Source organism: Crocodylus siamensis, chromosome 7 (assembly GCF_052110815.1).
Source record: "Crocodylus siamensis isolate JL-2025a chromosome 7, ASM5211081v1, whole genome shotgun sequence".
NCBI lineage: Eukaryota > Metazoa > Chordata > Crocodylia > Crocodylidae > Crocodylus > Crocodylus siamensis.
This window is the reverse complement of record NC_143401.1, coordinates 19,067,841-19,095,774: the sequence shown is the minus strand read 5'-3', so window position 1 is coordinate 19,095,774 and position 27,934 is coordinate 19,067,841. Positions and strand designations below refer to the sequence as shown.

The following is a 27,934-nucleotide window of genomic DNA, read 5'->3' as shown; positions in this document are numbered from 1 at the left end:
CAAGGCCTGATCTGGGCATGTGGGGCCAGGCTGAGGCATGGAGGGACTGGTCCAGTCTTGCAGGATTTGGTCCGTGGACCAGCCCTGTGCCACACATCCAGCCTATAGAGCCAAAAAATTGAGCACCACTGGCTTAAAGGATATAGTATTAATGTCAAATCCTGGAGCCCAGGGTTCCTGTCTCTGCCACTGACTTCTTTGCTGCTCTGTGCCTCAGTTTCCCCACTGGTAAATTGGGGATGATGATATGGACTTCCTCTAGAAAGCACTTTAAGGCCTTCTGACATAAATAATAGTAGTGAGGCCAGAGGAGCAGTTGTGAATGTATTGGTGACATCTTGTGGTTAGTTCAAGAACTGCTTTGATGGGATAAAGAACAACTCACAAGTGCAGATGCCAGTGGTTTTTCATCCAGGAGCTGACATGAGACTCCCAGATGGAGTGAGTCTGACAGAGCTACAGGTTTCTGTCTCTGAAAGAAGGATACCGAAACAGGGTCTTCTGTGCAGAGATCAGCTACCAAGCAAAAGGATGTTCTTTTGGCTGAGACACTGGCCTGGGTTTCAGAGATCTGTTCTGTACCCAGCTGTGCTACAACTTCTTGTGTCACTGTCACGGAGTCACGCAGGTGCCCCGTGACTGTGAGGGTGATTGGCAGAGCTGCCAATCACCCAGGCAGCTCAGGTGCCGGTTGCCTGGGTGACCAGCTGGGTCACGTGGCCAGAAGGGGGCAGGGCCCGGCCTTTATAAACAGCTTAGGCTGGAGCCTGCCTCATAGTTCCCTTCTGGCTGCCGCAGGAGCAGGAGCTCTGCGGCTGAGCTGAGCAGCCCGAGGCAAGTGGGGCAGCCTTACCAAACTTACCGGCTGCGATGATGCAGGGAACAAGATCACCTTCAAGGGCAGGTAGATTCGGAGGACCGGGTGAGGCTATTGGGGAGTGAGGAGGCCTCAGCAGGGCCCCCCCACAACAGCTTGGGGGATTCTGGAAGAACGTGCCAGGGAGGCACAGGCCCCAGAGGGGGCGAGGCGCAAGGTGCGCGGTATTGGGCACCAGAGGGGGCGAGGCGCAAGGTGCGCGGTATTGGGCCCCAGAGGGGGCGAGGCCCCAGAGGGGGCGAGGCGCAAGGTGCGCGGTATTGGGCCCCAGAGGGGGCGAGGCGCAAGGTGCGCGGTATTGGGCCCCAGAGGGAGGCGAGGCCCCAGAGGGGGCGAGGTACAGAGGCGATAGCGCCGGCCCAATGGCGCCGAGACTAGGGCGGTGGTAAGGCCGGCCCAAGGGCGCCGAGAGTTGGGTGGCGGTGGCGCTATAGGCCCCGTGGGGCGCCAGGTGGTCGAGAGGCACCCGCAGTGATAGCGCCGGCCCAATGGCGCCGAGACAAGGGCGGCGGTAAGGCCGGCCCGATGGCGCCGAGAGTTGGGCGGCAGTGGCGCTATAGACCCTGTGGGGCGCCAGGTGGCCGAGAGGCACCTGACGGGCAAGGGACAAGACAAACGTCCCCCGGAACAGCTGCGAGGCTTGGGGCGTGCTAAAGGGGAGGTTTGGAGGCACGCGTAGCCCTTCAGGCAGGGCACAGATAGACACCCCATTGGGGAGCAGAGACAGGAACAACGATACCGTTCACCAGGGAAACAGGCAGCCTCCATACTATATTTATTAGACATCAAAGTCGTGGCGGGCGAGATTCTGAGGGTGCTACGTTCACCCTAACGTGACGGTGAGTGGCGCTAGGGAGTTTCACGGCCGCCCTTAGCGCCCGCTCCCTCACAGTCACCCTGACTAAGAAATTAATCTCTGTGTCTCAACACCCCTTTCATGAAGTGAAGATAATACTTTTTCTACCACCCTGGTCTTTGGGGCAGGGATGGTATCATACTAAATGTTCAGAGCACCTGATGTTGATGAGTTCTTCTGTAACTAAAACAACAGTGGTGATGGCATCTCATTAGAGCAGTCTTGTTTTGACCCACCCAACTGGGGATTAACTGGCTTGATGGGTGGCCATCACTGAAATCAGGTACTACAAGCCAAATGCCACCAGGTGGAATACTGCTTTGTAAAACATCCTCTCCTAGAAAAGAAAGCCCTCTTCCCATGACGCTTGTATCACAATGGCAGTACCATCACGCCACAGGAACCTGAAAAGATTTGACAATGGAGAACACAGCAGAAATGCTTTGCAATTCAGTTCATGTATATTTCAGCCAGCCGGTAGATACAGTCTACACATTAAACACATCATCGCTGGAAACAGACATAGGAAATGTGCAGTGGGTTTGATCCAGCCTAGTCTAGGGAACAGGACTTTTGGGGATATTTGTCACATGTGCTGTATACATGATTGTGTGTTTGAGGAGATACAGACAAGACACGGTAGCATGGAGACATGCAGGTGACGGATATCATACCAGGGCAGACAGAGAGACATATGAGCTATGTGGACTGGTTGCCACCAGGTGTGAAATTCACACACACAACATGACAGTGCAGGGCAGGAGTGGTCTTTCTGTTGGGAACTACTCAGGGATTGAGGTGAAAGGAATCCACCAGCCAGTCTACAGCCAGGACCTGGGGAATTTTTGCAGCTCTTTTGTAACAGGGACTCCCCTTTCCAATTAAAATAGAGGGAATATTTCCCATAAGCTTCCATTACCTGGAACTTGGGGCTTTGCCTGTGTGTGGCCATACAAGTAGCCTCCTGCCATGCATTTTATGTGGAGCCAGCTCTACCAGGAGAGAGAGGCCAGGGTCCTCCTCAACAGCCTCACAGGACCTACTGTGCAGTGGAGCCATATTCATTTGAGAGCACACAGATGTCCTCCACGTCCCTCTGCTGCTGAGTGAATTTCCAGGTGGGGAGAACAGTGTTTGGATGAACTCAGAATGAAAAATGAATGACTTTATAGAACAAAGCTTTGGAAAAATCTGTTTTTTCTTTCTCTTTTTTCTATCCAGAGTTGAATTCAAGATTCTATATTTCTCCCTCAGTATTAGTTTCATTGAGGGTCTCAACATGCTTTCAAAGAATCCAGCTGTATAGATACCAGTGATTTTAGCATTGAGGATTGAGCCCTTAAAACCGATCTTTTGGCTTTATCTGCTGGGGCACGTGCTCTACCAGCAAGGTACATTTTACACTGCATTCCCTTGAACCGTATTCAGGAAGATGGATCCAAGGTCAGACCCGGGATCATAAGCTCAGGAGAAGAAAGGCACCCAAAAGAGATCTTTTAAGAATAGACTTGTTCTGACTGAGTTTCCAGACATGCAGCCTGAATCTCATCTGAGAGATTAAATCATTCTTTAGAAAAAGGTATTTTAAAGCATTTTCTTTCTATGCTACTTTGGACAAACAGCTCCAAATTGCTATGGCTGGGCCTTGCATCACCTCTAACTGACACAGTGAGGACGCTTCATTTGTGATTCGGGCTGCTCCTTAAGAAGCACATGTGTCATCTCTCTGATTGCAATTTGGTATGAAAACCTGCTGAATTTCAAGTCTTGGAAAACTCTAATTCCCTGACATGATCCCTTTGTTCTATAACAATAGAAGAATGATTTCATTCTGGTATGGGTTTTACCCAGTATAATAAACACTACTAGATAGTGATGACTGAATAACACTAATCTAAAAGTCTTCAAAGAGACATCAATCAGAGATGATTTTTGACAGTTTATCTTTTCATTGGACATCTGTGATTAGGATATTTAAAATCCCTTTAAATATACCCCTGCCCTAAATTTCTGTGTAATATTGCTATGAAACAACTTGTCTGTTCTGCCCTAGAGGTGGCTGGCTGCACTTTTCTGGTGGAATAAAGAGATTCCTGCATACTACATATAAGAAAAAATCTGTAAAGTACTCTGGGATGTAAAAGTGTCTATAGACGTGCTGGTTACCATTCTAATTAGAACACATAAGAGCAGACTTGATTAATCGAGTCCGCTCCATGGTCTAATTAGAAAACTCCAACATCATGTCAGCATCATGCGTATTAAGCCCCCCATGTTTCAAAATGGCCATGGGGGCACTTGAACTAAAGTTTGTCTAATGAACTTTAAAGCACCCCCCCCCCGGGGCCATTTTGAAACACGGGACTGGGGGTGGGGGGACCTTAATATATGTGATGGTGAGCCATTTTAATTAGAGCAGCTGTTTGGGACCCACTCTGATTGATTAACACAGCCCCTCCCCACCAGGGGGCAGTGTATAGGCAGCCTTATAAGTTACTAAGCAAATAGAAATAATTGTTAAAGTTTAAAGTCTCATTCCACCCAATTCTATTGACTAATGTATTTCAGTGCTGCTTATTAAAGAAATTTGAAACTTCACTGAGTTCAGTGCTGCCTTACACCAGCCAAAAATGAATCAGCATCCATAGCTGGTGGCATCAATTACATCCAAGTGAAAAAGTCTCAACAAAAATAGCAAATGCTCAGAAGAGGGTCATTTTCACCCTTCAATGAGAAATAGAACTGAGTCCTGTTTTCCCAATGCAAGAAGGCTATATTTGGCCCAACCTCAAAGGAAATGGTTTCCTTTGCAAACACACAAAAATGTCATCATTTCATGGCTACATTTCCAGAACTGTGAATTTTCATAAAAGGGAAATTTGGGGCATAAAAATAGACAACAGAAGAACTGCAGGAATTCCAGGATCAACAGCCAGGTTAGAAGCCTTGTGAATGGCAACTCTGATAGCTCCAATAAGTCACCAATGAACTAATGACCACCACCCCACTTCCACTTCTTAGTGTAAATAAGGGGGGCATGGGGGTGTGACAGGCACCAGCCCTGAGTACTGACTGAGGGAGGACTCAAAAACAGCAACCACTGGTGCTGCTCTGCTGGTTACTGCCCCACTGTTGGTAGCCTGGCAGCAGCTGCTGTGCCATGCACTGCAGTCCAGGGCAGAGAGCTACCTAATTATGCCTTTGTTTCCATTGTCTCCAATCTCTTCCTCATTTATTTTAGAGACACAAATCGCTTGAATTATCCTGGGCTGGTGTCCTTTTGTCTCTGGTTCTGTACCTGCTATGGAAGGGATAAAGACACAGATACTATAGCAGGGTGGAGACAGACCAAGAGAGGAAAAGTGGGAATAACCAAGCAGTTAAAATCAGCAAAATTTCTCCTTTCCAAATGAAGCTGCCTTGTTTACTTGATTCCCTCACATCTATCCTGAAGAGAACTCTGCGTGTGTGTGTGTTTGGGGGAGGAGGGGGAGTGTAGAGCCAGCTGCAAAGGTCCTTTCTGGATCTAAACTTTCACACTGTTCCAGACTGTTTATAGCTTGTAGTAGAGACACTGATTCAGCTGATTTGGAGAGAGGAGCCTGCTTAGATCCAGTTAGATCCAAATAAGATTTTCCACTGATTTCTAGTGTTTATTTCTGATGTTCTAGTTCTACAGTATCACACAACTGGTCACTTACTTCGGCAAGCAAAATCAAGATAAATCATGATTCTGCACATTGCTAGTGTGACAGAAGTCTCTCTGGTGGCGTCTGCCTTCAGCTTCCCTGGCTAGTCTAACAATGGGGATACAACTGACACTGACTTAGTACCAGGGGTCACGTCTACACATGCTATTAGCACAGAGGAATAAACTCCAGTATATGTTGCATTGGAGTTTATTGCTCCTAGGTGCACTGTTTGCATGTGCGCCCAAGACCACAGAATGTTGAGCCAGGTTAGAGCAGCCCCAGCAGGCAGAAGGCCAGTGGGGTCAGCCTGCCAGCTGCTCCAACCTGGATTAACATGCTGCAGTGGGGCTGGCTGGGACACAAGGGTGCTTCAGTGTGGGGCCTAGCTGGTAGGCAGCCCCCACACTGAAGCACCTTCATGCCCCAGCCGCCCCCATCAGTGCGTACACATGCATTGCTGTGGAGTAAAGAACTCCGCCACAGAATAGTACTTGTGAATACTAGTAAATACAAGTACTATCCTGTAGCAGAGTTAATTAGTTTAGCTTACTCCATACTAATAGCACACATGTGTAAACAGTGACATTTTACTATACAGCTAATTAGGCAGCTCCACAGTAAAAGTCTCATGTAGATGAGTCTCATGTAGAGACTGTGCCCAGGAGGGAGCATTCTAGCCTGCTAGAAGTGCACATTAGACTGAGGCCGGGTGTTCTTAGGCACCTGAGAGCCTGGCAGCCCTGACCTGGGCAGATTTGTATAGATGCTATTACCACTTCGGGAAGAGCTCCCATTGAGGTTGTTCTCCAACATATGCCCGGTCTCCCAGTCTTCTTTGTCCTCCTGTACTGGCTGGTCTAGATTCCTGTGGAGCAGTTCTTCTTGGCTGGATTCTTCTTCCTAGTTACAAGCACAAGAAAGGGCCATCTGCTTTGTTAGCAGTTTGCAAAGAAAACTAGCAAGGGTCAAAAGGCAGCAATACAACAGGCTATATGATGCTTGGGCCACTGACTCCATTAAAATATCTCCCCAAATCTCTGTGCACCTTCTTTGGATTATGAGGGACTTTTTTCAAAAAGGGTCAAAGGTGTCTCTTTAAACTGTGATGGTTCAAGTGTTTCCACTAGCACCTTTCTAAAGTACTAGTGTGGACTAGATAGTTGCAATCCATTTTTGTAAACTGTTGTTTGCAAGAAAGTTCCTGAAACCAATACATGTCATTGTACATTTGCAAGTGTGTATACATACTTGCAAGAGCATAGCAGCACCCTATGGCCCTATTGAATGTTCTTTGTTGATTTTGAATAGGTACAGGTGCTCTGTAGACCTGCAATAAACAGTTAATAGGCCAGTAGCCGGGGCAGTATTGTTCGTGGCCTTTGTAGGACCTATAAAAGTTAGTGTTACTGCACAGCTATTCATTGGCAAATTTGAATTGAAGTTATCCAATCAGAAACCAAAACCACTATCATGTGATATAGGTGAGCAATTTTACCTTGCAAATTCCACGCAAAGAATTCTCGGACTAATAGTCACTCCAAACAATCAAGAAGCTGAAATGTAGTTACTAGTTTTGCTGGTAATAGGCAACTGGGATTGGATGGGAGGAGGAAGAGGGTGAGAATTATTCACTGTAACTAGTTCGCCCAGCCGCTCAACTTCCAAACTCTTTAATAAGGCTGACCATCTGATCCTTCCAACACAATGTAGGGCTTGCAAGCAGTGGTGGATTAAGATTTATTGGGGCCCTGGGCAAACAGAAAATTGGAGGCCCCCCACACCCCATTATAAACATGAGTGTATTAAAAAGCATTAATAAATAGACCCGTTAACCATTTGTTGCACACAACAGCCCCAGTAAACCTTTTTTACTCCTGAAAAACCGTAAGACAATGCTATATAGTCAGGTACCATCTATTAACACACTATTAAAATATGCACAGGCATATTTTCCTAGCTATGAGCATTTATACACATACTTTTTTCCCATGACACACCAGAGATCTGCTGCTTTGGAGCAGACTCGATTAATCAAGTCTGCACTGCATGTAGGCTGAGGCAAACTGCACTGTGTCACACGCAGTTGTATAAGTGGCAAAATGCACATCAGTGCACAGAAAATGGCAAGGTGTTTTAGTTCAAAAGTGCGCAACTGCCATTTTCTTAGCACTGATGCACATTTTGCCGCTTATTAGGGGTGTGCAAAGCGAGCCCTACTCAATTTGGATTTGGATTTGGCCCGAATCAGTGACAATGATTTGATTAATTGATTTGAATCACTGTCCCTGATTTGATTCAGCCAAATCTGAATCTGAAGATTCGATGCTGATTTGGAGAATCAGTGATTCGGACACAAGCAATTTTAATTTTTTTTCTACATACCTTGAGGTACCAGCATGGCTTGTGATCACTGCAATGCTGGGATGCATGGAGCATCCCACAGGACTGCAGGGGGGGGCCTCCACATGCTCGGCAGCGAACCTGGAAGTGGACTGGAAGTACTTCCGATCCACTTCTGGGTGTGCCAGGAAGTGCGCTGGGGGGTCCCCCCACAGCTCCCTGGCTCAGCAATCAACCGTGGGGGGGACCCCAGGTTCCCCTCCCCCTGCAGACCCAGGAGGCACCAGTTGCCGAGCTGGGGGCACACCAGCACGCTCCCCAGTGGACCCGGAAGTGGACCGAAAGTGCTTCTGGTCCACTTCTGGGTCTGCTGCTGAGCACACTGGGGAGCCCCTCGTGCTTCTATGGGATGCTCCTTGTGCCCCACCGCTGCAGCACTCATGAGCCACCTGCTACTTAGAGGTATATAGAAAAAACATTTAATGCTGTGTCTATGTCCAAATCTCTGAATCTCTCTGAATCAATTTGGAGGGTTTTGATTCGATTTGAAGAGATTAGAGGGTCCTCTGATTCAATTCGGATTTGGAGATTCAGCCACTGAATTGTGCTAAATCTCCACCAAATCAAATCAGGGACCAAAGTTTTGCACAGCCCTACCGCTTATACAACTGCAAGCATTGCAGTGCCAGGTGCTTTTTAAAGCACCTGGTACTGTGGTACTTGCATGCGTATAAAAGCCCTATGCTTCTGAGGCCAGGGTAAACCGATACATGCGTACAGCCATTGCTTTGTCCTGTCACCATGACAATCTGGCCAGTGGATCTGACTGAGTGTGGAGCAAGGCATATGCTAAATAAACCATCTTTGAGATACCACCCTTTGAGGGGTATAGTAAATTATTCCCTCCACTCTGGGCAAGTGGGGATCCTAAGATAGAATTAGCTTCTAGAGGCCCTTCTGGGACAGAAGGTCTGTACTCCATGCTGAAATTGAGAGCCTTAAGGAGAAGAATTACTGAAGCAATATTCCTAAGAAAGAATTTTAACCCATAGGTCCTATATATGAAAGCAAAAAATATACTCTGAAATGTGGAAAAAAAGCTTCCTAGTAGGTAGAGCTTTGAGGAGATGAAAGGAACAAAAATCCCATTATTTGAGACATTTAAAACTAGAGTGTGAAAGACTCGAAATGCAAGAGTAAAATAATCCTATATTGGCAGGGAGGTGGAATGGATCTACTGGGTCTACTACATCACTAATGTCTTCTGTGATTCACCCTATCTTCAGTCTGGCATAGGAAATCTACTTTAATCCAGACTCCTCATTTGCAGTTATACAGTATACAGCAGTCCTTGTCAAAGTGCATAAAACAAGAACACAAATGCATAAAAACATACACTGAGGTTTAAAATAAAAATAAAAAGGGAAACCTCCACAGCTTCTTTGAGCAAGTCAGACTCATCCCTGCTGACCATTACAATACTAAATGATAATACTTATGTCATCAAACGAGTCTATTCAACTTACAAATAGTTGCCTTTAGAAAGGGTTGGGAAGGAAGCATAAAACAATTTTCAAATGATGTAAGATAAAAATAGCTCACATGACAAAGACTTTAAAACAAGGCCCTTCCAGAGCTAGGACAGTTTCTCTCCTTAAAGCAAGAGAGATGTGTGAAAGATATAGCCATCTTACTCAGAAAGCCAGAAAAAAAAATATCGGTCTTCTTTAGCTAAATGAGAAATGCAACATGCCATTCCATCACCCAGGTGAAAGGACTAATAAACCTGACAACTACTTAATAGAAAAATGGGCCAGATCAATCCCTGGTGCAACTCTTCTGCAAAGATGGTATTAGCATATGTCCTCCTATTTCTAACACCTCAATCCACCATTCTAGATTTTTGATAAATGTCCAAAAAAACCCTTGAAATGCATATCAGCAAGGCCTGGTTGACTATAATGAAAATACAAGATCCCTATGATTTTTCAACAGAAGTCTTCAATTTCATAAACTCTTCCTTGCTAATCTTCTCCCTGTGACCTGCCTCCTCCCCCTGCCACAGCTGGAGTGCCTCAGAGCAGGGCGAGGGTGGATGCGAGCTTACTGCTGCAGGCTTGGGGCTCTCTGCTCTGCTGCTTTTGCCCTGGAAGCCCCACACTGGCTGCATGTCCACTGCCTGCCCAGCAGTGGGAGGCACAACTCGCCACCTCCACTGCTGCTGGGTGGGCAAGGGGTGTGCAGCTGGTATGGGGCTCTTGAGTCCTGAGGAAAAGGCAGCAGAGCAGAGAGCCCCAATCCCACAGCCTGCATCTTCCCTGTGCACAAATCTGGGGAGGCAAATGCCTCCCCTGGGGGGGTGAATGCAACAGCGGGGAGCTGCCCTACCCCACTCAGCATCCCTTGGATGAGCTATCCATGGCTCCATCCTGCTCCCTCCCCTGGGCCCAGATCCCATGCACCACCCTGGTGCAGGAGTCTACACTGCACTTAACTTGTTTTAAACTAAGTATCTTACAAGTCTTTTACAATCTAACCACAGTAACTTGATGCTTACTGTGTGCTGCAGGGTGGACACTCCATGGTCTGCCATGTGAATATACACACTCATTACCAAAGGAACTGGTTGCATCTTCTGGATTACTCAGGAGATCCAGCCTGCTGGCACTATGTTCAGACCAGGATGCTATTAATTTTATCCTCATAAAATCATCTTGCATGATTTAGTTCAACAGACATGGAGTATAAAGATCGCTGTATGGGTCTTTGCAAGCACAGGTCCAATTCCAAGACTACAGTAGCAATAGACAACCTCACTGAGAAGGAAGACAGAGGCTTCCTTAGTGTTACAGGACACAGAGGCAAACTCAGACTAGGTATAAGCAGGTACAATTCCAATTGTAGCCACCTATCCAGGTCTGATTTCGGCTTCAAAAGAATTGGAAAGTCACGTTCTGCTCCTGCATGTCTTGAATAAGCTGTTGGATGTTGTCTGACTGTTAGGATGGGAAAGATTAGATGCAACAGATCTGGTATCACATGAACCCATATAGCAAAATGGCTTGGTCTTGGAAAAGAAAAAAGCACCCTCGACTCTCATTGTCTTATACAGAAAGATGGAAGCAGATAATTGACACAATCCACTGAGGAAGGTAAAAAGCATAGTCCCTCAGGCAAGAGATGGGTCTGCAGTGGCATCCAGCAGAGGGCAACTAACCTTGCTAATGTTGTCAAGTAGCTTGCCTACCAGGTCCTTCCTCTTCAGTTTGTTCCTCTCCAGAGTTTCCAGCTTAGTGACCACAGAGTCAATCTTGGATGCGATGCTGCCGATGGACTGCTCCAGCTGCAGCACCCGTCTCAGGAGGCTGTGAAAGAGAGTATTGCTAACCTTCCAGTGGGACGTGCTCTGGGACTTGCAGCAAATTGTACAAACTCAGGGTCTTATCCCCCATTGGTGTAAATTGAATAAATCAAGTCAACTATACTGTTTTACACTCTGGATCATTGGGGTCCCTGGCTACACTGGGTTTCCTGCTGCAGTTTTTGACTGGTCCTGCTAAAGGCAGGCTGCTTGCCAACCAGGTTATGTTACTGGGGTTTTCTCTATTTAAAAATTGCAAATTCTCTGATTACAAAAATACCAAATTCTCCAATTTAAAAACCCCAAATTTGCAATTTTCCATGATTAAAATGAAATGCCATTATATATGTATCTATCAACTTAACACAATGTTTTATTGATATATTTACAAATTTAAAGCAATTTAAAAGCCTACCAGTGCGTCAATCATTATAATAAAATAAATTCTAAATACCCATATATTGTGGCATTTGGGGGGGGGGGGTTTATCATGGAAAATCAGAGCTTCTCCTTCCCCCTTCACTCACCAGGATGTGGGTCCAGCTGCATCTGTCCCCCTGCTGCTTTGTGGCATTGAGCAGACCTGATATACCAATGCCCTGCCCCTGCCCCTGCTGCTGCCTCTCACTCCCAAACCACAGCCCCGCCCCCAGCCATGCCAGTGCCTCTCACTTAGGGTGCATAGTCCCCTGGCCTCCCTCAGCTATGCCAGTGCCCCTCACACCTTACCCACAGCCCCCTGATCCTGCCGATGCCCCTCACTCCTCACCCACAGTCCTGCACTCCCCTAGGCCATGCTGGTGCCCCATACTTTCAATCCACAGCCCCCCATCCCTGCTGGTGCCCTTTGCTTCTGACCCAGAGCCCTCTGGCCCTCCTGGTGCCCCTCACTCCAGACCCACAGTCCCCCCCCCGGTGCCCCTCACTCACAAACCACAGCACCCCCCAGCCCTGCTGGTGCCCCTCACATGCAGCCCCTTGCCCTCCCAAGCCTTTCCAGAGGGAGCCCCCAGCTTCCCCCTGCCCCACCCAGCTCCACATGGACTCACAGGATGGTGGTCTGTGGGAACACCCTCCAGCATGAGGTGCATGCAGCACACCTCATGCAGAACCACAGGGAGCAGCTGGGGCACCACACACTGTCCCACACTGCCAGCTGGGGCTGGGGCTCTAGTGCAGGAGGGAAGACCAGTGCCATTCTCCACGGCAGCAGCGTGAAGCAGACCATGGCTCTGGCCCAGCCATACTGCAGGCAGCAGGAGGAGGGTGAAGGGCTCCAAGCCCCATCCTGCCCAGGCCAGAGTATGCTGGCTTCAGCTTGTGGAAGCAATGGTGAAGGGAGTCTGTAGGGTTGCCAACCCTCCTGGATTGGCTGGGAGTCTACTGGGATTGGCATCAAACTCCCAGTGACTATTGAAAGCAATCCAGGAGACTGATATTGTGAACAGGTTTCATAGTAGCTAGGGTCAGGAGGGACCTGAACAGATCTAGCCTGACCCCCTGCCACAGGCAGGAATGAATGCTGGGTTCACAAGACCCCAGACAAGTGATCATCCAAACTCCTCTTGAATTTGCCCAAGGTAGGGGTGAGGACCACTTCCCTAGGAAGTTGGTTCCAGATTTTGGCCACCCTAACTGTAACATATTGCCTCCTGATCTCTAACCTAAACCTGTTCTCCATCAGCTTATTATCAGTATGCCTTGTCACCCCAGGTGGTGCTGGGGAGAAAAGGGCTCTACCTATTTGCTGTTGATCTCCCCAATGAGTTTGTAGGCAGTCACCAGGTCCCCCCTCAGCCTCCTCTTGCTGAGGCTGAACGGTTCAGGTCCCTCAGTCTCTCCTCATAGTGCCTGTCCTGCTGCCCTCTCACCAAGCCAGTGACCCTCCTCTGAACCCTCTCCAGGCTGGTCACATCCTTTTTGAAGTGCGGCGCCCAGTACTGGATGCAGTACTCCAATTGTGGCCTGACCAAAGTCACATAGAGGGGGAGTATCACCTCTCTGGACCGGCTTGAGATGCACCTTTGGATGCATGACAAGGTATGGCTGGCCTTGCTAGCTGCGGTCTGGCATTGGCGGCTCATGTTCATCTTGGAGTCAGTAATGACTCCAAGATCTCATTCCACCTCTGTGCTTTCAAGAGGGGACCTTCCCAGCCTTGAACAGTACAATTAATGACTAGAGGTGCACCAGTACATTGGTCCCATGTGAATCAGCACTGATATAAGGAAAATTGCTAGTATCAGCAATCAGCTTTTTTTGTTTAACGTGGCTGATAATGTTGCTGATAAATGTGTCATGCATGTGCACAGCCACAGCACAGCAGACAGGCAGCCTGGAGTGCAGCCCACGCTCGGTCCCAGCTGTGCAGCACCTGTCCCTGCCCCCGCCCCAGCCCCAACCCCAGCTCCACTCCCTCCCTCACTGCAGGGGCCTCAATCTGCACTCCCCCCCATGCCTCTTCCTTCCCCCCCTTCCTCCACAACAGACTTAGTAGCTGGACACTGCTGTCTAAGCCACCTGGCTGCCTATTGGCAATTGGATTGGTGTTGGCCGCTATGGCTCATTAAGAATCGGCCATCAGTATCAGCCCAAAATATTTCTATCGGTGCACCTGTATTAATGACATTATGTCATGTTGGAAAAAAAAATCTTCCAGAATAGCTTTAGTCAGAGTTGGCCACCGTAGGAGTCTGGCCCAGGCAAAGGCTGGAGGGAGGAGGAGGAGACAACTGTAGCACCCCCAGCCCTGCGCTGGGGCTCCTGCACTGCACCAGGCAGTCTGGCCATAGCCTCCCTGGGGAGTAACTCCTGGCCAACTCACTCCTGAGGGCACAGGCACTGGTTGCTGTCCCAGCCATGCAGCTCCCTGCTTCCCCCACAGGATTCCCTCTGTCCCCATCTCATGCTGGAGGGGCAGATGCTCCAGGTGGGCCCTGCTGGCAGCAGCGTGGAGCTGGGCTCACCAGGAGCACCAAGCACTGCCTCAGACCCATTCCCCCCTCCGCCACATCCTCAGTGCCCAGATACTTTCCCCCAGCAAGCACCTGCCCCCACTCACACACCAATTCCCTCCACACACCCCTGCCCCACATACACACACACACACACCCCTGCCACCACCACCCCCACACACACGCTCCACAGCCCCCTGGATAGTCCCTAAGCCCTGTCCCTCCAACCCCTACCCAACCTAGGCTTACTTGCATGCAGCTGCGGGGGCTGCATGCCAGTCATGCACAGGGTGCCCTCTGCTTCCAGTCGCACTCCTCCTGCTCCCCCAAGTCCCAAGCAGCACCTTGAAGGCTGGCAGGCTACCAGCCTGCAAGGGGAAACCCATCATTTCCTGCAGTTTTCTCCTTTAAAAAGGAAAATCTACATTTTCCCACAGCAAACCGAAAACCTGGATCCCTGCTGACCACTAATATGGATATAGCCAAACTATATTCTCAGCCTGTTAGCACCTAGTATATGTCAGACTCCCAGCTTGTCTTGCTTCTTAGGGTCCCTCCAGCTGCCTTTCAATATGGCCTTAACTGTCTTGCTCTGATGTCCCATTCTATGTTTTAAGCTCTGACTTCCACTCCCTCTTTGAAAGAAACAGCTTAATTGTCCTCGTGCTCAAACTCAAGGTGTAAGGGAAAATCCTGCAGCTGACATAAATCAGGGTAGCTCCTATAGGGACTCTTCTGCAATGTGCCAGCTTCCAGTGGCCTTGTGTGCCCATTTCAACCTTTGACCTGATCTGGAGCAGGCTGCATTACCAGAAGAGACAGCTGAAGAGAGATGATGCCAGATGCACAATTTATAATTTCCCAGACAGTCTTTTCAAGAAAATGTAAAATATGTGGTAAAAGGGGCCTGCCTCTATATTGCCTTGTCCCTTTATGCACTCATGAGGAAGGATCTGGAAGGGCCAGATCACAGTGGTGAGTTTCAAATTTGCTTTCAACCAGAGCAACAAGGGGGTGGACACCAGGAATGGCTTTATTAGTGACTCCAGACTACTATCAGCAATGACGCACATTTGGAATTCCTCCTCAGAGACCCAGTTGGACTTGTTGGTGTGATTATTCTTTGCCTCTGCAACAGTGAGGTTCTCATCCAAGTTGTTTCCCCCATAGGATTTCCCCAAGTTTTCAATCTCTGTATTCAAAGCAACCTGGAAGACAAAGCAAAGACACCTGGAAGGTTGGATCTTAGCGCTCTCAAGGCTCCACTTGGAGATTTGCTGTATAGGCTTGAACAGAAACACTTGAATTCACAGGTCCTCATAAACTCATCTACAGCTGCTGTGCATGCAGAGATGGTGACACAGCACTCACTTGGCCCACGCCCCCACTCGATATCTGGACCCAAGGAATTATAGAGCATTCCCATTCTAGCCCCATTCACTCCACCTTTACCCTTTTCTCCTCTAAGTCCCGCCTCATTCGCTTCTGCTCTTCTTCATCAAGGATCTGGTTGCCATCCTTGTCAAATCTGGAAAAAGCTGCTGTGATCTCATGGTCGGCATGACCCAGCCTAGAGTAAGAGGGAAACACAATGTCTGAGGAGACAGAAGCCATCACATTTAAGTAGGTGATCGGAATCTAATTTAATAAAAGTGCTGGGGTAAAAGTGGTGCCTTGAGGGTAATTTTGGGTCAGAACCAAAAATCCCAGATCACCCAAACATGAATGAGTTGGTAACACATGCTTGTGCTTCACTACAAGTGTGAACAGAGGGGGAAGGGAAGGGCTCGAAAGGCTGGAATTACTGGTTTCAAATTTTACTACGGGACTAAGAAATGTGTTAGTGGCTTTACACATGGGACAGACTAAATTTCTGTTTTAAATGTGTTCATGTTTTTATAATGTTGCCTACCTTAGTGGAGTAAATTAGCTTGTACATAAGGAAAGAAGAGTTAATTGAGCCCCTGCTGTTAAGAGATCTGCCTACCTGTCTCCATAATAGCTGCTTCTTCCCTGACCTGCCAGTCATCCCTGTAGGGAGACTCCTTAACAGGTACAGAGCAGAGGTGGCTGCATACACTAGAGGATACTCCTCATCTCTGGAAGAAGGGACATGTCTAGCTACATTGTGCTGAACTACCCAAATTTTAGGACTGAACTCTCAGCTGGTATGAAACAGAGTGACTCCACTGGTCACAGCATAGCTACGGTGATTTATATCAGCTGAACCACAATTCCTTAAATGAGAAGGGAAGACCCCATAAGACCTAGCAGAGTGTAATACAAAGTGTACATCCATAACGCAACTGGAGATGCAACTGCAGCCTGCCTAGATAGATTTGAACCAGGTTCAATTTAGTTTGCTCAAGCGCCAATAGAATTATTGATGTGGCATCACTGATTTCAACATGATTCAGCCACCTGAGAGGTATGCAGACCTCCAGGTGAGCTCATAAATTCCCATTCATTTGCTGCTACTGGTACCCAAGCCAGCTAGAAGAAAGCTAGCTGGAGCATGACCAGATGGGCTGCAATCTTATCATGGATTGCAGCCATGATGATTCCAAAGTCAATGGAAGGTGTGAATGCTTTGGGCAGAACTAAGACCTGCAGCAGAAATGTGAGGAGGGCTTGGTGGTTCTCCAAAGAGATGCTTTGAAGCATGCTTTGTCCTCCCTGAGGAAATAAGCTGTGCCCACTCTCCCACTCCATGTACATCAATCCTGGAAATGAGGTCAGGAAAATGTTATAATGGGCATTGTGCTCTGTGCTCAAGACCTGGCACTGTGCTTGTGTCCTGGGTTTCCTGCACGCTTCAGTGGCTTGGGGGATTCTTAGGGCACGACCCTCACTAACTCATTTTTGGAGGTGACCCGCACAGAACAGAATGGGTTGGGTGGGGCTTATTCCCTCAGCAGCATGACCATCTTGCTTCAGTGTAGATACATCTCAAGAAAAAAAGAAGCATCCTTATGCAAAAACAGGGTTGTTTTCAAGCTGGTCCACTTACTCTTTCAAGCTATTCTTAAAATCCTCAAACTCCAATTCCTTTGTTCCATTCTGTAGAGCTTTCTGCACATCAGAAATACGCTCTTTCTTCAACTTCAGCCTCATCAGTGTCTTGTTATAGCCCTGGGATTGAAGATGCAAAAAACATAGAGCTGTGTGTGCAGGACATGCAGAAGCAAAGCAGAGCTGGCAGTGAAACAGTGTATTTTAGCTTTACCAAAGCCAGGTACATTTCTTTATGGATCTAACTCCCTTTTAATATCAGGAACATGATGTTAAACACAGGGCTATAAAGAGTGATCCCTGCTTAATTTCAGTGCTGTTTGGCTCATCTAGAAGAGATACAGAGCTGTACCTGCCACTGGGTGGCAGTCGCATGCAGAGACAGACACCAGTGTAAATTATGGAAGGAGCAGGGGCAGGGACAGGCATGCAGCTATCCTGGGGTTCCTTGCACAGTGGTACTAATTTCTATTCTACCTATTCAGAGTTGCGGAACTAGGCACCTAAGTACAGTCTTATTCTACCCCTTTAAAGACCTTAAAAACTCATTAATGCATCTGCTTTTGTCAAACACCCACTACAAATGCTTAAGATTGAGTCACAGAAAAGCAGTGATGAGAAACACCCACCCACCTTTTCCATTACCTGTTTTTAGGATCTCAGGCAGCATAAACAGAAACATACTTAGAAGCCTAAGCCCAGTTACACACCTATGCATGGGGAAACCTGATCAGCAGAATTTGATCAGAGGGCACCACTTTGCAGTGGTGCACTGACCACAGCCTGCCACTAGAGGGAAGGTGGTTTTGATGTACTCATGCCTGCACCTACTTGAGGAGCAAGCTTCCTCCATCCCCTTGCTCTATTTCTTGGTTTTTGGGTTCTTCCGTTATTAAATATTTTTTCATGCATAACAGACACGTGTTATGGACTTTGGTCTTGGCACTGAGTGCATTGTGAAAGATCAACACTGGTAAGGGGTGCTGCAGATGACTGGAAGTCTGGAAGGGCAGGGAGCAAGGATAATGGATGTGGGCAGATTCAAGCTACAAAGTTCACAGCCAGATCTCAATGACTAAACATTCAGAGTGGTGTTGTGGGTGAGGCTTGGCTATAGCAAAACTTCTCTTGCTGCCCAGCATAGTGGGGAGGAGGCTGAGCTGGAGCTTGGATCCAGATGCATCCCCCATAATTTGTGGGTGAATTAGGGAACTATGACAGTGTCTGTGACAATTTTAAAATGAGCAAGGCTTGAGCAGGGGCAGATCCAGAGCAGGTGCAGTGAGGCAGCTGCACCCCCCTTTTGGATTGCACTGCACCACAGGAGCCTCTGGGGACTTTTTTTTAAGCCCTTAAAGGAAGTAAAAATTTTTCTCTCCTCCTCTTCCCTGGACCCAAGTATAACAGGGCTCTCTATATAACCTGTTTCAAGATGTCCGAGATCTGCAACTCATTTTTCTGGTTTGAGAGCTCCTCTTTGACTTCAGAGTAGGTGTCATTGATGATGGCCAGGAACATGTTCTAAAAGAGAAGAGAGGAAGCACATTGAGTTATCTGGCTTCCCCAGTAGAGACTGAAGGGGGAAGCAGGCAGAAACAGGTTGCACACAGCCATACTACTAGGTGAGCCCCACCACTGCCCTTGACAGGGATCAAATAAACAGAGGGCCTGTTCCCAGCCTGCCTATCTGCGCTTGGAAAACCCCTCTGCAAACACAGAGGGGAAGGGGACAGGGCACTCAGACCAGCACCATTCTTTCCAGAGAGGAAAAACAGGTTTGTACTCAGTGCAGTGGATTAGGACCAGGCCTGTGAGTTCAAAGCTCTGCCACTGATTTCCTGTGTGACTTTGGACAAGCCACTTAATCTGTCTGGGGCTCCCATTCCTTTTTGCAATAGTATGCCCTTTCCTGTTATGCATTTTTATGTTACAAAGATGATATAGCTGGAGAATCTCTCACTGTGTGTGCATACAATGCACAAAGGCTCTAAGAGCCCTTAAACTATCATCTAAACAATAGGAAAGAACCATTTTTGCTTACCAGCAGCACAAAGAAAACAAAGAACACATAGGTAACAAAGTAAACGGGTCCCAGGACTCTGTTGGCATTGTCAATGGCATTGTAGTCAAAGTCACCAAGAATGATTCGAAACTGGGTGAAGCTGGGAAGTAGAGAGAACACAATGTCAGCAGTAGGCAGGTGTTTGCTGACAATAGGGAGATGCAGGTATTATTCATGTGTTTTATAATGTTTGTTCATTTGTTGAGAACAGACCTTAGGAAATGTCATAAACTGGGCTAGTTCCACGATATGCTGATCACATTGCAAGTCCATGCCCATGTTGCCTTTAGTTTGTGGCAAGAGACTCGTCTAGCAAGGGTTACAAGAATTGAGCCAACAGTTTGTTCAGTCAATGTATTAGCTGCCAAATCTAGTATTTTTATTTGAGATCAGTCTGAGCTGTGCTTTTTAATAGGTGGACAAAGTCTTAAAACACAGGATTGCAATTTTCAAGCCAACTAACAGGTTATGACATGTGCTTCCCTTTGCTTTTCCTGGATAACTTTGACAATTTCTGCCTTAGTAAATGTAAGGTTCTTGTGTCTCTAGCTCCAACCTTCTGTGGTCAGAAGGGTATAATTGTCAGTAGTCAAGGTATGCTTGAGCTATAGACTTTGAATCATAGATTTTGTATATCAGCTAAGATACAGTGCAGACCAGACTCCTATATTTGCACTTGGGGGTCAGTGTGTGGCTCAGTGATCTGGATGCTGCACTAGTTCCTGATTCTACTGGCTTTTTGCATCTTCCATTTAATATCCATTGTGTAAAATGCGTGAACAGTACTGAGATAATTTCCAGCCCATGGGCACCCCCATCTCACTGAGTGACCATCCTTCTAGCTGACTGCTCTTGGGAAATATGGAAAAGATGAATTAATCTGGCCATGAGAAGTCTACACAGCCCTACAAATGAAAGCTAGAACCTGAACATTCACCTGTTTGTTAACACATTACTGGCAATAAAGACTATGCAAGCCAAATCCACTCCTCTTTTTCCACTGCACAGCCCTATTGTCTTCTTGTTTCCTTCTGCCTATAAATATATTGTTCAATTGTAATTGGGAGCTGGATTTGGCACCTGAGGGCTTAATTTGCAGTAACTTAGAAATAAGTAGTTAGACATGTTAGCCTGAAGTCAGGCAGAAAGCAGGGCAAAGTGGCACCCTGGAATAACTAGTTTAGAAAGGCATACATTTTTGCAAAAGATATCTGCTCTGATTCTACCAGCTGGGCTGCAGACGTTAAGGCTCTGGAGCAGGGCTTCATACACTTGCAATACAATCCCCGAACTGTAGCCACTCGTATTAACAAAGCTAGATTCAGACCCAACTCCAGCCTGCTACAATACTGGTCCTGGGACAAGAATAACAGAACACCTTTGGTTGTCACCTACAGCCACATCACTAATGACTTCTAACCACTTCTGGAAAATGATGACCGTCTCAAGGCAGCCTTGGGGGACAAGCCTATTCTAGCTTACAAGTAGCCCCTCAACCATAAATGGCATCTAGCTAGCAATAGACTACCTAACTCGTATTCTCATCAAGGCACCAGGCCTTGCTCTGGACCTAGATGACAGCTGTGTCCCCATATTGACAGAGACCACAACATCACTAGACCAGACAAAAAGGATTTTGACATCCAGGGTTCATTCACCTGCTTCTTTCACAATATCTGCTTACAGTGCCCCTCTGCTGTCTGCACTAGACAGATGGAGCAACTCTCACCTGAAAAAAATGAGTGGACACCCATCTGACATCCATTCCAGAAAGATACATAAGCCTTTAACCTCCCTGGACATTTGATCACTGGCCTCAGAGCAACAAAACTGTTAAAACTGATTTGAATGCAAAATTATGCAACAAGAAATCATCCACAGACTGGACTGTGTTAATCCAGAGTCTCTGCTGAGAGAACAATTCTTATCCCATTAGCTTTTATAACCCTTATGTCCCTCAGTGGGTTAACTGGTTTGCTTATCCCTTTTGAGCTCTTCAGCTCACATTTGTCTCTCTTACCAGAGCCCTCTTCCAGTCCCACCCCCACCCCCACCCCCACCTCCCTTTTCCCTATCCTTTCAATTTAAAATACTTTATTCCTTTCTAGTTAGTACCCCTGCGCTCAGCAAGCCCATTCATAGTATGCAACAAAGTAGGCTGTGGTTTACAAAAGCTTATGCCTTTCTGAATGAGTTGCTCTAAAGCACCACCCTGGTTTGCCTCACACAGTAACTTAGAAAGGAAGCGGCATTCTCGATTCCAAGCTAGCTGTTGCTGGAATGTAATGCCACACGAAGGCATGGACTCTGTGTCCCTTTCACATCCTCATACAGAATAAAACACAGCAGTGATTTCTGTGGGTTATTAAAGTGAACAGTTCTCATTAAATTCACGAACAAATCAGTTTACAGGATGCTGCCCACTTATGCCTACTCAATTTGCAAGGAAAAATGAAAACTTCAAGTCTGAGAAGGAGAATGAAGGAAGAGAATAATAGATGCAGGAGAAAGAGGAGACAGGAAAAAAACCCCACTTACATGCATTTAACAAAGGTGCTAAAGTTCTCCACTTGGGTCCCAAAGAGCAGGTAGCCCAGCTGTGCATAGGCAAAGAACACAATAAAGAACATGATGGCAAAGCCCAGGATATCCTTGGCACAGCGGGCCAGTGTGGAGGAAAGCTGGGTCATCGTTTTGTTAAAGCTAATGTACTTGAATATCTGTAGGGAAGAGAGAGGTGCAAGGTGAGCTGTGACCATCAACCAGTTTATTTTCTTTCACACACACACACTCCTGAATTACTAGCATCACTACCAGAAACGTGGTGAGAGTAGAAAGGAGTAAGCAGAAGGGAAGGAAACTCCAGTGGCTGCAGTGCTAGTCTGGGCCCTGAGCAATGTGAGTTAAATTCCAATTCTGTCCAGACTTCCTGAGGGACCTTGAGAAAGTGGATACTGCTCTTTTTGATTCATTAAATGGAGACTTCCTACTTCACATGGGTGATGTAAGGATAAAAGCACCTGGCCGCTCCCCATGCCTCATGGAAAGATGGTGGGAGCCACATGCATGTAGAAGGCAGCATAAAGCCTGCACTTGGTTAATTAAGCCTGAACAGCAAGTTCAGCACTGGCCAGTAGTAATCTGTGGGGGTGGGAGTATATGTGTCTCATCCTAGTGCACCATGAGTCCACACCATGAAAACTACCACCATAGTGGGTTCTGGTTGTCATCCTCCTGGACTGTGCTAGTCAAGGGGACAAGATGACAAAGGTCTAGAAACTGCCATTCTTTTTTGCCCTTCAAAGGGGGTGCTAGTCAAGAATATAGATAAGGGGGGACATGTGGAGCAATTGCCCCAGGCCACTATTTGCTTAGTGGCTGCCAAACAGACCAATTTTTGTGACCTATCAAGGTAAATGCTTCTCACATGGCACACTCCCCAGGACAGAGTGTATACCTTGCATCAGGGGAGCCTTTGCAGGGTGCTCCACTTATTGGAGGGGGTACCTAAATATTTTGCCCTACCTCTGCTGAAGCTTATCTATGCCACTGGTCTTAGAGTAAGATTGGGGCAGCCCATGGAGATCTCCCATGCTGTGCTGCACTTACCTGTTGAGTAGACCCAAAAAGATTTCCCTCTCTAGGGTTGCCACATTACCGAGTCCTCATTATTGAGCGCCATGTTTAGATGGGTAGGTTCTAGTTTTTCCAGTCAACTCTTAGAAGTGGGAACTGGCTTGTCTAATAAGCCAGCAACTTCTCTGTCACAAGGACTGTTTATTATGATGGATGCATCTGTTTAGCATTGAGTGCATCAGGGCCTCAACCTTGGTCAAGATTAGCTACCCAGAAATAATCAGCAATCAGTTCTGGGCACTGAAACCCATCAGAACCGTCAATACACATTGCATGGAGCTTGGCTCTGGAGCTCTGGCCAAGGTCCAACTCCAAATTCTGCACATGATGCAGCTGACTATCATGAGCTGTCTGCAAAACTCTGCAATCTGTGAACCTGAATCAGCCCTAGGCTTGTTTAGCCTGCTGACCAGTGTCCATGGCTGAGGTGATGAAATGTATTCATACAGCCATAAAGAGATCAGGCTGAAGGGGACCTCCAGAGGTCATCCAGTCCAACCCTGTGCTTGAGGCAGAATTATCCCTAACCAAACCATCCCATACAACCATAATCTAAACAAGACTACCATCAACTCTGACACAACACAGACCTAACACCCTAACCTGCCACAGGTAAAGCAGGGGAACCACAGCAGCTAATGCCCTGCTTCAGTAAGATGTTGTCAGTATACGATCAAAAGTCAGCCAAGTCTAAAGGTCTGAATCGATTCAAAGCTCTCTGAATCTTCAGAAAAGATTTGGAAAGATTTGATGATTCGTCAGCTGCAGCTGACACTGAACTAGTAAGTACTAGGGATGGTGAAGGGGGCTGAGGGAGGAGGAAGGGGACCATGGGGGGGACCCCTACTAGCCTCTCCCGACCCCCCCTGCTCCTCCAGTCCCCCCAACTCTCCCCCACTCCCCCAGCCTTCCTCCGACCCCCTCCCGTTCCCCCAGGCCCCCCCTGGCTGCCCCTGCCTACCCCAGCTCCTGGTACTTTAAAAAAAAGCCAGGCAGAGGGACAATCCCTGCTGCCCCCCACTTCCCCACAGTGCATAGGGGGCTCTGCACAAGCCCCCCGACCTCCCTCACTCCCCCAACCCTCCCATGGGTGCCCTGCCTGGACCAGCTCCAGCCCTTTAAGAAAAAAGAAGCCAAGAAAAGCCCTGGGACTCACTGCTCCTGCAGCGGCCTCAGGGGCTCATGCAGAGACCCCCATGACCTCCTCCCATGACCCATGGAGCATAGTAAGCCAGTGTGTGTCCAATTACCACTTGGTTCCTAAAACATAATAGCTTTGCCTTGCTTCTATTCTGTCATTTTCACAGGAAGGGGATAGATTCCAGGAAATATTACAAGTTTGTAATAAATATCCTTCTTAAAACAGAGAGGGATAAAATATCCCTCTTTCACCCCATGAGGTGCTGGCACCTTTTCCATCCTATCTAGCTCCCCTTTTCTCACCTACAGCAAGGCTCTTTGGGGATCATTCTGACACTGTATCCTCAGTCTTTTTCTCCACAAGATCCTTCTCCCTGAAACAGCAAAAGTATTGGCTAGGCCCCAAGGGGGAACTTGCCAAGAAGAGAAGCTAATTTCTGTAGTTTTCCACCCTATAGGGGTGTCTACATATGTGGCCCTATTACTCTGCAGTAAACTAATAAACACCACCATAGGAGAGTACTTGTAAACAAGTACTGTCCTGCAGTGTGTTATTTAGTGCACTACAATGCACGTGTAGGCATAGACGACACATAGGGGAAGCATGGTGGGGACACGTGCCCCCCCTGAGATTGGCCACTGCCAACACTGCTGCCGGCATCTGTGGGCAGTTGCAACTTTCCCCTCCCTCCCCTGCTGCCAGTGCCACTGCGGCCACCTGTGGGCTGTCCCCGCTTGTTCTGCCCTCGCTGCTGGCGTCACTGCACCCATCTGCACATGGTCCCCACTTACCACCACACGCCCCACTGCCAACACTGTCACTGCTGCCTGTAGGTGGTTGCCATGCTCTCCCAGTCTCAGGAAGCACAAGTCATTCATGTGTGTAGGCACTGATGCGGCTGGCTGAGGCATGAGGATGCTTCAGTGCAGGAGCTGCCTGTTGGCTAACCCTGCACTGGAGCACCCTTGTGCTCCAGCCAGCTCCTCCACAGCACTTTGAGCTGGGTCAGAGCAGCTCTGTGGTGGCAGGCTAACCCCCCAGGATCCCCGTGAGCCAGGGCTGCTCCAACCTGGCTCAACGTGTTGCGAACCTGGGTGCAGATGTAACTGCGGTACCCAGGAGCAATAACAAACTATGCTGGAGTTTATTCAGGCACGTTAAGTTCACATGTCTTCAGCATAGTTGGCGTCTTGCTCTCACTACACCTATTGGAGGACTTAGTCCTCTGGGCTAGGGACAGACATTCAAAAAGCCCGAGCCTGAATTAATTCAATCTTTGCAGGTTAGTCTAACCAGCAGAGAGTGAATCAGTTTCCTAGTGGATAGACATTCCCTTTCTAGTAGGAAAATGCAGGCAAATGCCTTCAGTGAATCAAGCCAAAAGCCTGGGGGTGCTAGTGCAGCCCTCCTTTCCACAGGGAAGCTGAGCTGAGGGGCAGGGAGCTTGGCCAGGCCCTGGCAAGCCCAGCCCAGTGGCTCCCTGAGAGCCAGGGGCAGTCCCTACACACAGGGCTGCATGGCCCCAGAGGGGAACTCTTCACCCTCCTCCCTCTCCCCCACTCCCACGAGGCTGAGAGTGGGGCCCTGTTCAGTGCTTGGGGGGCAGGGGGGTTCTTCTCCCACTTCCCCCCACCCCTGCTGTGGGATGGGGAGGGAGGATCTGTGAAGCTGCCTGGCCCCAGAGGGAGACTCTTCCTCCTGCTTCTCCCGCATCATTGCGGGGTGGGGAAGGGCGTACACTATGCTGCCCAGCCCCAGAGGGAGACTCTTTCCCCCCACTCCTTCCCCCCGGGGCAGGGGGAAACTCTGTTCCATGCTGGGAGGACTCTTCCCCTTCCTCCTCCTACTCGCAAAGGGACAGAAGGAGTGTGGAGCTCAGCTGAACGAGGTGTGGGTAGAGGTGTGGGGGGGGGGCACAGAACCTCACCAATAGAACTGGCTGGGTAGGCTGCACAGGGCTGCACTCCTCACCGCCAGTGCAGCAGTGGCTGCCTCTACTGATGCTCCACACTCGCAGCAGGGAAGCCCCGCACTGGACTCTGCGGGGAAGCAGAGGGCAGAGCTCCCGCCACTCCCAGCAGAGTGTGGGGACCTGCACAGCAGGAAGCAGGGGAAGCAGCTGCCTCCAGTGCAGGGCTTCCCCCACTGCAAGTGCTGGAGCTGCAGGCGCGGGGAGCAGCACCTGGGTGATGGTGCAGGCTCCGCACCCTCCTCCGAGCAGCACAGCACTGAGCACAAGCGTCCTGACCTCCCTGCCTCCTGTTGCTGCCAGGCAGTGGGGGCTGCATGCCATGGGGGGAGTGTGTGGGGGTCCCTACACCCCCCACCCTCACACCTACACCCTGCCCAGCTGAGCGCCGTGCTCCTGCTGCCCCTCTGGGGGAGGTGGAGGAGAAGAAGGAAGAGTTCCATCCAACATGGAAAAGAGCCTCCCTCTGCCCTCCGCCCCTGCTCTGGGGCTGGGCAGCATTGCATGGAGCCCCTGCCTCCCAGTCCCACAGTGCCAGGTGGGGAAGGGAAGGAGGAGGAAGAGTCTCCATCCAGCGCCTCACAGAGTGCCCCTCCCCATCCTGGGAGGAGACAGAGGGAGAAGAGTCCCTCCAGCATGGAACAGAGCCCCCCCCCCCTCCACAGGACAACCAACCCAGCATGGCCTCTTTAAGGTGAAGGGGGAGGGAGAAGGGTTAATTCTTCCCTCTGTCCCTTCCCTGCAGCCGGTGTCTGGCAGCTGCAGGGGCCACTGCTACAGCCCCCTCCCTTTGCTGCCCGGCAAACAGGCTGACCCCAGCTGCAGTGGGGGAACGGGGGAAGGAGGGAAGAATTAAAGCCCTTCCTTCCCTTAACAGGGCTGTGCTGGACCATGTCTCCACTAGGGCCGGTCCCTGCTCCTGCAGCTGCAGCAGAGACCTCCGCCCTCTGGGGCGAGTCTGGTTTATTTTAAACCAGCAAGGGTTCTGGGACAGGCATTGCAGAAACTGGTTTGACCCAAATCAATTAAGTCTGATAGTACAGTCAACTAGGCTTATCTCAAACCAGTTTTGGCCATTCTGAAATGGGTGTATGTGCACTGAATGCCTGTTCAGTTACAGGTTTAAACCGATTTCTGATCACTTAAAATAGTTTATGTGTAATGTCTTTCCCTAGTCCTAATAATTAGAAACCTTCTAATCCCCAGCCTAAATTTATCAGTGGCTGGTGACATTAAAGTAGGCCCTCTTCATTCTCCTTTTTGCAAAGAGAAGAATGTTAATTTTGAACCCCCACAAAGAAATCTAGAAATATACTTATTCAAACTGATTTTTTAAATCAAAAATCTTAGGTCTTTAATAGCTAAATGTTCAGGAGAGGAAGATATTACTTATCTCTTAGCCATATTGCCAATTAAACCTTAGTTGTCCTGCAAATATTAAAAGAGTATAACCTCTCATGTATATTTGCAAATATTTTGGCTCTAAATGCAAGCCTTCATATAATTACTACCTACACCTGTTGTGTGGATCCTGAGATGCTCTGCGTATAAACACAACAGGATCATTTGAAGTCATAACCAGTTACTAATATAAGAAGCCACATAAGTATAAAAATATTCACGTTGATTAGGGAATTCATTATCTGGTAAAGCTTAGACAACTTCTTACTAAACTGAGACAGACAAAAAACACTTCTTCAAGTACAATGTGAAGGACACTACCTTCTTAGTAGTCATCCATTTGCCTGTCAGCAGACTGCTTCTTGAATGCTTTTTTCAAGTTACTGAGCTCACTGTTTCCTTGACTTTCAAAAGATTTAGCTTAGATTCAAAAAGATATTTAGCCACCTAAATATCTTTGTGGACCAGGGCCTTAGTGAATATCACTTACGTCTGTCAATTTATAAACTGCTTAGCTTATCCATGATATATTAAATAGGTTTCCAGAACCTTTAAAGTGAACTCCTTTGCTATAAATTGTTTGTAACATACAGAAATGGGATTTGCTGCTGATTCAGAGATTAATATAATTTG

The 27,934-nt window shown here is 48.1% G+C and overlaps 1 protein-coding gene across 1 annotated transcript in view; it reads right to left on the bottom strand.

Annotated features, from left to right (window-relative positions):
* Positions 1–5,920: 5,920 nt before the first annotated feature.
* Positions 5,921–27,934, bottom strand: part of PKD2L1 (polycystin 2 like 1, transient receptor potential cation channel) — a 46,116-nt gene continuing 24,102 nt past the window's right edge. The window contains exons 8-15 of the mRNA XM_090057109.1: positions 21,693–21,874; positions 19,134–19,254; positions 18,515–18,613; positions 17,091–17,212; positions 15,533–15,650; positions 15,152–15,288; positions 10,983–11,130; positions 5,921–6,325 (exon numbers count right to left, since the gene is read on the bottom strand). Of these exons, the coding sequence (XP_089913235.1) occupies positions 6,107–6,325; positions 10,983–11,130; positions 15,152–15,288; positions 15,533–15,650; positions 17,091–17,212; positions 18,515–18,613; positions 19,134–19,254; positions 21,693–21,874 (1,146 nt within the window). The 3' untranslated portion in view covers positions 5,921–6,106. The remainder of the gene's footprint in view (positions 6,326–10,982; positions 11,131–15,151; positions 15,289–15,532; positions 15,651–17,090; positions 17,213–18,514; positions 18,614–19,133; positions 19,255–21,692; positions 21,875–27,934) is intronic.